Raw genomic sequence first — 12,206 nt, forward strand, 5'->3', positions numbered from 1 at the left:
AATGAATTTTTTATTTTCCGCATTCACACATATAAAAAAAAATCAGAAATTTAAAGGCGTTTTTCAGTTAGTGGTTTGAATTATATAACTGAGAGAGTATTTATTTCCACTGTATAGACTGATTCTTAGTTCACTGATTTGGGAGAACAAGAGCAGCAAATTTTTTTTGCAAAGAACGCAATTAACTTTTTTATGAAGTTCCATTAGAACCGAATATTTATTTAAACTACCAGGTATGTTTGAACGCGAAACTTTTGTAGGAAAAATTAATAAGTACTTATTTATGATTAAAAAAAATCAATTCAACAGGTTACTTTTTGTTTACGGGGATTTAGGCGGAACATAATATCTTCTATTGCGACGAAAGATTGCGTAAAATTCATAGGAGGTAATATCAAAGTTAAATTCAATATACAAAGTGGAATTTTTGTTTTCTTAAAAATGTAAATTCCAGTCATTTGGAAAAGAAAACTGAAATATCATCTAAACGTTTCAAATTATATTAAAATCTACCGCCATTGCATAACTTGTTCTAACTTTCAAAACTTGTTAAAACCTTACAGCTGTCTAATTAAAAGAGTGTTGTAAAGTGCGCGTACGCGTATCCTTATGATACCTCCTCTTCAGACGAGACAAAGAAATACGTACGGATACTGAGACCAAAAGCAAACAACAACCGAAGTCCGCGGACTCGACTGACCCAGTGGTACGTTTGGGTCGAACTCAAAAGACCCCTCATTCCATCGGCACAAGTGTCTGTAGCACAGTGTTCCACCTTGTTATCATTTTGTTGGCGCAAGATTTTGTTATTATTGTCTTTGAAATTATTGGTTTGTGGAGTATTTTTTGGTTTTAGAATTCTTTTACTTATATAGAAGAAATTAATCCAAAGTACAATGATAAATTCCACACAGAAAAACATCTTTGCGGCACATTTTCATTAAATATAATTGAAATGTTTATACAAAATGCTTTTTAACTCGTTTAAAATGATTATTCATTGAGTCAGCATAGTTTCATGTCAAGTCCGGGATTTCGAAGTCCTGATCAGAAGCTTGACAACGAAAAATATAATACTTTCGATCAAATATTTTTCCTTCTTCGAACTATGAACTATGGTTGCGTTTTCGAACTGTAAATAGAAGGAGAATGATATGTGAAACAATTTTAACTCTTCAATTACAGGCATGAAATTTTAATTTTTATCGAGTCTGAAACTCAATCAAAAATCAAAATTTCCTCGTGACAAAATAATTTGATGGTATTATATTGCATGGGCCCACAATTACCTGTTACAATTTTCAATTTACTTCAAAGGGAACACTGCTGAGAAACAGATAAAATGTTTTAATTGCTGAATATATAATACTTTATATAATAGAAACGGACAAGAGACTCGTGGTTACTTATCGGGTCGGAGTGTCTATTACATTCGCAACAACCAATTGACCCCATTTTCAGAGTGTTTAAACAAACCGTTTCTTTTATGTTTTATGCTGACAAGTTGGACAAGTAGTAACAGCATATTCAAATTCGTTCTTCTTTTATTACGTATCAATTCTTTTTGATAGCATCATTACACAATCCCTCACTTAATTTATCTAACATTATTTTATTTTCTCTGCAATCCCCTCGCAAAAGAAATACATTCTCGAATAAGATATCTCTCGATTACTCTCTGCGTCAACAAAATCATGCGTCAACAAAATCAAGGTCAACAATGTAAAAGTCCTTTATAAAAGCATATCAGTTTGTTTAATTCTCAACCTATAAACAAAATTAGTGTAATCGCTATCGACGTTATTGGTAAAGAGTGGCGAAGAATCATTCTGGCTCAGACTCGAAGATCCTATGAAAATCTGTGCCGTTACAAATCCGCCATTTTGTTTGCGTGACATTTATCGTCGGACGAATGGACTTTCGCCCGGTTACCAACCCATGCCGGCTATCCGGGTTATTGTTACTGACCATCATTACGGTAACCAGGCAGCTTGAAGGATATATCTATCCTTTCTCGCGTTCTAACTGCATCAAACGGTGGCATCAACATCTTTATGGGTCCATGCATCTGAAACAAACAACTGATTTTGTAATCCCATACCACAGCATGGACTGGGGACCGAGTGAGATACCGGGGTTCGCCATATGATTAGGCCATCTTATTGATTTTCTTCTCGCCCGGGATAAATATGTGAATCATATACTTTCTTGTGAAATAGATTGCTGGTGCTTAGGAATTGCATACGATGACTACTGAGTGTTCATGAGAACTAATCATTCATAACACTCGAATTAAACCTAACCGAATCTTTGTACTTCACTTGTCATCCCCTCTACTTTTGCACATTTGGGTGATATTAATAATTGAAAATTGTGATAAAATATTCATAAAAATATGACTGTTTTAGCATTGGTACCGGCACACGTGAACAATTGTAGATGTTTGATTGTCATTTATCCAAGTGGTGTATTTGATGACAAGTTACAATTAACGCTACACGCATAACCAAAATATACATTCAATAAAAATAAACATATATCTTCTGAAACATGCAATATTACTTGCCCTACATAGATAATTTTAAAAACATCTATAGGTGTGTCAATTACCCAATGGGAACATAGATTAATAAATAACCCAAAGATTTCAGCGGCAGGCACGACCAGACTGAATCTTCGTTTTCAATAGGTAGACGACATTCCAAAGTATAAGAAATGAGGTCAGACCGTTATAGATCTATTTTCAAACAAGAGGTACTACAGAAGCTTTCGTAAAGTTTATCGAATTTTAAGGTAAATTTTATACCGCTGGGTTTCATTAGTGAAGGCACCTGACGAGATGTATAAGAGGCATAATACTATGCTATTTGTATAACATTGAGTATTGGTTCGGTTCAGTGGTGTATTTTTTCATACCGAGCCCGGTTCTGTTCTGGTGGTCAGTAATGTATTAGATCACAGTGTCGTTTAATATAATATTAATACATGTCCTCTGAACTCTATCACAATCCTGCTATTAGTTGTCGAAGCATGGATCAAAATTAACTGCTGACTTATTTTCTGTCTTTTTAAATTTATATATATTTGAATTGTCGCAACTAATTCTGACGGTGTGATTACGGTGCAAAAAATTGTCAGGGGTGTCGATGACCTTTAACGGTCTTGCGAACTGATTTACACAAAATAATGAGTGAATTGCATAATATATATACTTCAATAAAAAAAAAATTCAATATTGTATTATATTGCTTATGAAGATAAAATATCTCTCTCGCTCTCAGTGAAAAAAATTGTCGTTGCGGCACAAGTTAGCATTAACCGTTGATCACCAGCAAAACTATTGTTCTCCGTTCTTATGAAAAAATTCAGGGAGTGATCTCTAGGTAATAGTCTAACTTTTTAAAAATCGCGAAATGCACAACACGTCATCTTATATATATAAATAAACTGCACATTTTACATGGCTAGACGATGTCGAAAAACAACAGATATATACATCTCGTTAGATATTGAAGGTAATGACTGACCCTATAAAACAGCTTTTATTTGGTCCATATGCATTCGGGTCGTGTATGTTTGAATATGTAACTATGTTCACAAATTCTTTATTTGTATTTGTCTTTGAAAATTTGATTCCTAAATTAATCTTACGCAATCCTTCATTTATTCAAGCAGTTTTTCGTAATACTAAACGAACATAATCGCAAACATTTGATATCCAAGTTTCAGAAGTAGAAATCAGTTCTTCAGTTTTGTTTAGTTTGAATTTTACAACAAGTTCGACCAGAATGAAGTGTACATAAAACTTTTTCTATATTTTGTACGTCGTCCTCTAACTCATTGTTCCGAGGAATTCGAACCGTTTCAATACGACATCTGGAATCACGAAGTTTGTAAGACAAAATTCATCTACAACACATACCTGTCTACATAACATTGAAACAGTAGTAGCTCATTGTAATGCAGTGATATTTAGGATAGGATTCAAATATTTATTCCGGGGGGAGGTAGACCGATAAGACGGCTTAATCCTATACCGAACCACGTGTGATAATAGTTTACTTACACCATTATCTTTCCAGTTGCATGGACTTTGATTATGAAGGAATATATAAGTTACCACGGCAACCACCCTGCGAAGATCTACGCCCAAAGTTTCAAGAGCATAGTTCACATACGTGGAATTCGAACCTGTGAACCCACGATGGAAAATTTTCTGCGCGCACCAATCTCATCAAATTTCTGAAACTGATTATTGCGAGACGAGATTGTGTCATATCTGATTAAAAACGACACCGTCTTTTAAAGATCAATAGTAATTCGTAGACGTTTTTGCTGACTGGAAATTGCTTTCAGGTTATCCTATGATATTCACCTCTGAAGAACTCCTGTCAAGTTGACCACCATATACACAGAATTTTATAAAATTCATTTTTATTGATAAATTGCCTAAACTTGAAGATTCGAGCAGTGCAAATAACGAAAAAGGCAACACCTAATTAACTTTAAAATCTATCACCTAAAATGAGTATTATTATATTGATCAAAGCAGAAAGCATATATACAAGACGATTCCATGGAAATAATTTTGCACCGAGTTCAAATTAGGAGATATTCTTATCTATATTCGTCATCAATAAGAAAACATCAAAAAAATCCATCACATTCATTTTTGAAACATTTCTCGCACATTTGTACTCTTTTTTACAAATATTTAAAATTACCCAAAAAACACATTTTGATTACGGTAGTTGTAAAAAATTAATTGCACTCAATGAAAGAAAAAAATCCATCAATTTCAAAAAGTTTTTTTTTTTAAAAGAAAATTTCCCTTTGAACTCCGAAGATTTTACAAGGAAGTAAGATTCAACTCATTATCTTTTGATTTCTCTCCTTTCTCAACTCCATTATTGGTGAACACAACGTCATCTGCCAATTTCTTTGCCATGGATGCTGGTGTTCGTAATAATTTGAATATGAATAGACCTGATAAATGAAAGTATAGAAAATGAAAAGTATAATTTACCAAAAAAAAATAACGCTATAGGTATGTGAGAGTTCCTACTTCCGTTGTATTCTACTCAATGTTGTATTCCTACTTGGAATTCTAATATAGATAGCTGTTTTACTGATAGCGTGTACATGAATCTTTTCATGTCTATTCGTCAATTGCTATCTACTGATATCTCTACCAAGATTATGATTTATCACAATTTTGATATGTTTTCAGAAATTAAAATTGCATATATATGAGTTCTTATGATAGGCAAGCATGAAATAAGGGCTTTCAAAATCGATTAAACAATAACTGTTACTATAATGGAGTAGTAAGACAAATTTGCCTTACCTGAAACGACTGTAGTCAAGAAAAATGCAATTGTTAGACCAAACATTGCATTCAAAGCAGCTTCTGCATCCTGAGTCGTCATGTACGTACCAAGGAAAAATGGAGGAGCGATTTCTGCAAATAATTTTAATCATAATGTTGATCTTGAATAAACTTTTATTAACCTTGCAAACTGCCTGAACGGCTATTACCGATACACAGGGGATTGCAATTTGTGAAAAATTGTCAATTGTTTTAGTCAGCATCATCTCTTATTCAAGTAACATTTTTTATGTCAGCATTTATTCTCGCTAAATCACAAATTCCCCTCGACATATGTTCTGTGCCACGAGGACACATAATTACTTTATTGTTCTCAAAACAACCATGGCACTTGTGAGAAACGAGTTATTACATAATCATGTGTGACAAGATGCTAAGATAAACAAAGAAGTGAATACGTGACTAGGATTCTCTTGATTGAAAAGCGGCCCTATAAAATACTAAAAAACAGAAAACACCATTTAAGTTTTATTATAGGACGATCTGTGACAGATTAAAGATGATTTTTGACATTGCAAATCGCAAAAACATTTTGTGTTCTACATTTACCGACTGGGCCTGACCGACTATGATATATGTATAATTGTGAAGTATATTAAATTCATTTTTTGAAATAAATTTTTCTCTGTGGGATATTATCGCTGACTCAAGGTTTTTTTCCTACGGTGATATCCCAAAATAATGAGTGACAGCATTTGGATGGAGCGGAATAAATGTTGCAGCAACAGCTCAGATATGTTTTTTAATTTAAAAAAAAATACGAATCAAAGCAACATATAATCTTATAATGTTTATGTCCACGGATTGCGTTGGTATTTTGGAGCAGAGATCCTATTTATATTGCCGCAATCGCAGATTAGATTGTTCACTATTAAATTAATGAAGCAACACATTTCGTTTCTGGAGATTTCGAGATGATGAATATTTATGTTTGATATATACACTTTATATGTATATTTATTGCGCCTAATTAAATTGTACTTTCCGGGATTTTATCGCAGATCTTGGGATTTTTATAATGACGATAACGAATTCGCAAGAGCCCAACCATATGTATCAAAACTTAATATAATCAGGCAGTTTATCTCACGTTATCATGTATACAGTTATGTCGAGCACAATTAGATTAAAATTGAAAGACAGTTTGAATTCCCGTAGTTGTCATGGATTGAATATTACGCTACAAGAAAATTTCATTATGGGATATTTTAACGAATGCGCAAACACCTCGACCGCTCAGAAGCCGTTGCAAGGTAATTTGAGATACCGAGTTTACTGCCCGTCTTATCGGAAGGTTGTATGCAAAAACCCATTTTTTCAGGCTTAAAAAACGGGCCTCGTCTTATTTGCTGGGTAGACTTATTCGCCGGAAAATACGGTATCCACAATCACTGTTAAAACTCATTATACACAGAATGAAATACATGGATAAAAATTGAAATGAGAACAAATTATCAGTATCTATACCTTCAGGATTTCCCGGTTCCTCCGTTACAGGGGGTTCTGTCTCTGGTGGATCTGTTTCTGGTTCCTCTGTCTCAGGTGGTGTTTCAGTTTCTGGTGGTTCTGTGACTGTTTGAAAAGTTTGTATAGTTGATTTACACAAAGTCAATACCAAGTCTCACTTTGTTACTTTTTACTAACATGTCATGTTAAAAGTAAAAAAATAGGATAGGATTTCAATATTTTCTTCCGAAGGGAGGGAAGAGGCGGTATGACGGCTTGATCATATGACGAACCACGTCAGGTCAAAAGTCCATTTTGGGTATGGGATTAGTTAGCCAGACTTTTGTTTCAGAAGGTGCAACCAACCAGTGGTTACCTAAACCACCCCACGCTAGTGGGAAGCCCAGAAATCATCTTGCCCAAAATTATTGCCCAGAGGATTTAAATCTGTTAAAACATATGATAGCGAGCATATATTGCAATGACTAGCGTATTCATAACACATGACATAATGCTCCAGCAGCTGAGCTGCCTAATTGTTGAGAAATTGTAAGAGAGTCTTGCATTTTTTTTGAGGGCAGTAAAAGTGAGGATAATGTTTCCTAATTTAGTAACACTTAATTTTATGACAATTTGTTATATACATTTTTTGAAACAATGGATATTAACTTTTCATATTATTGTCTTACATCCCAATTGGAAAGTTAGGCTGAAAAGTTTGTACCGGTATTTATATTTGCATTGGAAAGAAACATCAATATTTCTAAAATCTTCCAAACATCTATACTTTACTGTAGTTAATGTACAATAATCAAATCTTACAACCTGGTGGTTCTGTTGGTTCATCTGTAATTTCAGGAGTGGTTGTTGGTTGTTCAGTAACTGGTTCTGTATCATCATTTCTACACATTTCCAATCCCTCAGCGGGGAATTCATTTCTAGTGAATAATTCTTTTAAGCACGAAGCTGATGCTTTAGGTATTCTTGGTCTGTTGGGGTCAGTAAAATTGACCCAGTGAATTCCAAACCTCTCTTCGTAACCCATCGCCCATTCAAAGTTGTCCATCAAAGACCAAGCTGTGTATCCAATCACATTTACTCCATCGTCAATAATGGCTAGAAGCATAAAATCAGAGATGTCAATTTGCTATCATATTCAATCATTAATACACAGCAAGCAAGTTTGATTTGTTCAATACTAGACTGTTTAAAACTAGATTTTAAAACTAAACACCATAATAGGATATTTTGTACAATTTTGATAAAATAGATTTATCATATGACAAACCACAGTCTCTGCTTTCAAAAGAATTCCATGTCCGGTATACACAGCTAATTTGCCAGTTAATTGCAGCAGATGAATGGAATATGCTTGGAGAAGAAGCTCCAACTGGCAAGAGATTACATGAACCACAATGCAACAGTGAGAAGTCCCATAATCCTTTGCCAAGCTACTCAAACTATGAAGGACGATCATGAGTACAATACCCACCGGATTCCCAACATTTGCATATAGAGCCATGCACTACATTTTTTTATTCACCCCAGTTCAGCCCCAGTTACAAATCTATGTAGATCATACTGTTGAGTCATACTTAGCCTTAATTTGAAACTTAAGCTTCACATGTTTATAATAATGTTTGAAACATTTTCTCAAATCATCGTTACTGATGAAGAAGGTACACATTGATATCAATACATCACTTCCATACACAGATACGAAATTTGTGGAAAATATTTTATCACATAATTTACCTTTCAATACTTCATTGATATATCGTGTGTAAAACTCTTTTCTCCACCAATCATTCAGATCTTCTGAAGATCCTGCTTCTGATAAACCATTTTCTGTGATCAAAATTCGAACATCGCCATAATTTTTCTTGATCCAGTTAAGAAGTCGTCGGAGACCCCACGGTACCTGAAATATTTTTGCTATGTTTATATTCCAGTTCAGTAATATTTGGTCGATAATAAGAAGATTACAAATTTTACTTTAGGATCATAGTTTCTAGAATAATTTGAATTGTTCAATAATGTACCAATTTTGTAATAATGTTTCTTTACTTGCTATTACCATGTTTATCAATCTAATTCAATGCGGTGTGGCACATTGTGCTAAACGTTAGAAATAGACTCCCAATCGCACCTCTGGTTACCTGCGTCCGATTGCAGGTTCGAACCCCATGGGAGATAATTATGTACGAGAGTATTGCTGAACTCCTCGCCACTGTAGGGCGTTCATCTAACTGCTGGCCGGATGCATCTTCCTACACCATCAAGTCCATGCATCTGAAACAAATAACTGACTAACAACTATACTGCTAGACCCGACAAGGACTGGTAACTATACGAGAGACTGTGTTTCGTCATATGATTAAGCTGTCTTAGGGGGTTTCCTGTCCCCTGGGATAAATATGTAAATCCATTTAAAAAAATAATATACATGCAAAATCGATTCTGACATAGCAAATATCGCAAATTGGAGGCAGACTTTAAATGTAACCTCTTTAAATAACCTGTGCACATTTTAACTAACAGGAATGTTCCAGACATGCTACCATCTATAATTACATAATATACTGGCAATTTTATGTCTAACGATATGTTTTTATGATAAATCTCAAATAGGCAACATACCTCCTTAAGCCATTCAGATTGTGCTTGTGGCCAAGTTATATCAGAACTTGTAGAGACTTCCTTATCAGAATCATAGCTAGTCACTGCTAAATCTTGGATAAAATTGTTGAATGACAAAGTTGATGTATAATGATTTAGTCCAAAGAAATCGGATGTTCCAGCGATCCTAGTTTTCTGTTCCTCTGTAAATTCAGGCAACCTTGATGACGCTAGGCCTTGTGCAGCACTCCTAGCAGCAATGAGAGTCTGAAGAAGAAAATAATGCTCAAATACCAAAAATTCCCTTTGTTCATCAAATTCGTTCACCTAATAAGACTCTTGAATCACATAGTATAACTAACCATTCTATTTGATTCGAGAGCCTTGCTACACACTAACACAAATGTATTTCTGTAACATTTCGTCTCTGTGCAGCAAAATTCTTGAATCAAATAGAATAGTCATCTCTATTCTTGCTACAGCATCTTTGCATGACACGTGTACGGATCGATCCCCTTGCAGGAAGGAACAGAGCACAGAAAAGGTAGGTAATCTTGTGTAACCTGAACTGATGATGTACCTGAACTTTGTCATCAATTTTGCTGTAAATCAGTGGTTCCTAAACTTTCTACCCTGGCGGACCGGTAAAATTAAATTGAATGTACTTGCGGACCGGCAAAAAATTGAAATGACCGGAACAGAAAAGAATAACATATATTTGCGTAAAATAATGCAATGTAGGGCACTCAATATGCTCCTAGACAAAAAAGGCACACCCAAAAACATGTCACCCGAAAAAAAAATATCAAATAATGTGACGGCCAAAAATTGAAATGAGTGAAACATAAAATAATACCATATATTTGCGTAATGAAATGCAGTGCTGGACACTCAATATGACGGCGGAAGAGAAATTGCGTAATAAACCAACGCAACCTCGTCTTCGTTAAAGCGATTGAGACAGCATAAAAACAACCAAATACGAAATTTCTCGCGGACCGGCAAAAAAGCTGCGCGAACCGGCCCCCGTTTGCGAACTGGTGGTTGGGAACCACTGATGTAAATAACCATACCGGCTTTATACAATATAGCTTCGATTCCTGATCAATTCAGTTGCAATCTTGTAACTTCTACTTCACACAGGTAGCTTGCCTTCCTTTTTTTGAATAGCAATCTTATAACATTCATTTTTCTAGCACAATAAGTTAACCAATGAGGATCATTTAAAACTGTTTGAAACGAATCATAAATCACTCAAAAGTTAGTGACTTGAAACCACTGGAAAATTAATTTGTTCTCATTAATCTATTACCTTCATAACTTCAGGATAATCTCCATTAACATATACAGGATGAGCAAACCACCCCAAAAAGAATTGTAACGTTCTCTCAGCTGCATCTCGATCTAACCAACTCTCTGTGTTTCTTGCTTCTGAGTAATCACAGTTGAGGGTGATTCCAACTTCACCATTTTGGGTTGCAACAAACGTATCATGATACAATCTGATATAGAAGCAGAAGAAATAGAATTCATTGTGGGTAAACTACAATATGAAGAAAAAGCAATAAGTTCATGCATGCTCCTTTGTTTTCACAAAAAATAGAAAGTTGAAATTTTGGTACGATGAATATGAGTAAGACACACAAGGCTGAACTTATCTAAAACCATCAAACCATATCAAATGTAGAAAAAAATAGAAAAATGGGTGACAAACTTTCCCTAAGATTTTCATGAAGATTGAAAAACTTAAAACAGGCAACCAGTAAAAAGTAAGGAGGTACCATCTATAAAAGTATTGAAATACTGTACACATCACATCATCTGACTCGTCTCTTAAAGTAAATGTTGAAATTTTTCTACAACAGTTAAAAAAAAACTTTGGCTGGGTGGTAAATTGAAATTGAACATTTCTTGCATTGGCTTTGTCTACATACCTATAAGCTTCAGCATGTGATAATATAACATTGTGCGCAGCAAGATATTCATCTAAACCTGGATTGTCAGCTTTGTTTGGTGAATGACCAGCCACACCATATCCAAGATCTGTAAATTTAGAGTAATATTAAAAATGTTGGTATATTCATTATTAAATATACTTTTGTGATACTTTAACAAGAGACTCGGCTCGTCTCATTACTGCTAACAAAATGAAAATATTTCATATAAGAAAAATTTATCCAAAAAAGATTGATTATCTCGTTTTCACATACTACAAAAATAATAATTTGAACAATTGAATTAAGTGACTGAACTCGATAAAATTCAAAAATTATGTTTTAAACTAGTAAAACTATCAAATTTACTCACATGTGAAAACCCAAGGTTCATTAAAAGTAATCCATAGTTTTACTTTATCACCAAGTTCACGATAGCAAACTCGAGCATACTCCTTAAACCATCCAATTATTTCTTCTCCCAACCAGCCACCATATTCTTCCTACATTATAAAGAAAATCTTGCAAAAACCCCGCTCTGCGATGTGGCACATCGTGCTAAGCGTTAGGAATACGCTCCCCACCACACCTCTAATTAATGTGCATAGGTTTGCATCCTGTCGGGAATAATTATGTACGAGAGGATTGCTGGACTCCTCTCCACCAAAGGGGTTGTTCCAGTAACCGCCGATCGGTTACAGCTTCGTCCACCATCAAGTTTATGCCTCTGAAACAAATAACTGGCTAGCTAATCTCACACTGAACACATAGAATGGTAACCGAACGAGAGAGCGTTGTTCGCCATATGATTAGGCCTT

The 12,206-nt window shown here is 34.7% G+C and overlaps 1 protein-coding gene across 1 annotated transcript in view; it reads right to left on the reverse strand.

Annotated features, from left to right (window-relative positions):
- Window positions 1-4,414: 4,414 nt before the first annotated feature.
- LOC120331019 (uncharacterized) overlaps window positions 4,415-12,206 on the reverse strand; it is a 53,003-nt gene continuing 45,211 nt past the window's right edge. Inside the window, exons 59-67 of the mRNA XM_078113415.1 lie at window positions 11,762-11,891; window positions 11,389-11,497; window positions 10,767-10,956; window positions 9,476-9,721; window positions 8,591-8,756; window positions 7,661-7,951; window positions 6,857-6,961; window positions 5,348-5,461; window positions 4,415-4,986 (exon numbers count right to left, since the gene is read on the reverse strand). Coding sequence (XP_077969541.1) covers window positions 4,850-4,986; window positions 5,348-5,461; window positions 6,857-6,961; window positions 7,661-7,951; window positions 8,591-8,756; window positions 9,476-9,721; window positions 10,767-10,956; window positions 11,389-11,497; window positions 11,762-11,891 — 1,488 coding nt within the window. The 3' untranslated portion in view covers window positions 4,415-4,849. The remainder of the gene's footprint in view (window positions 4,987-5,347; window positions 5,462-6,856; window positions 6,962-7,660; window positions 7,952-8,590; window positions 8,757-9,475; window positions 9,722-10,766; window positions 10,957-11,388; window positions 11,498-11,761; window positions 11,892-12,206) is intronic.

The sequence above is a fragment of the Styela clava genome, chromosome 6 (genome assembly GCF_964204865.1).
Source record: "Styela clava chromosome 6, kaStyClav1.hap1.2, whole genome shotgun sequence".
In the NCBI taxonomy this organism is placed as follows: Eukaryota; Metazoa; Chordata; class Ascidiacea; order Stolidobranchia; family Styelidae; genus Styela; species Styela clava.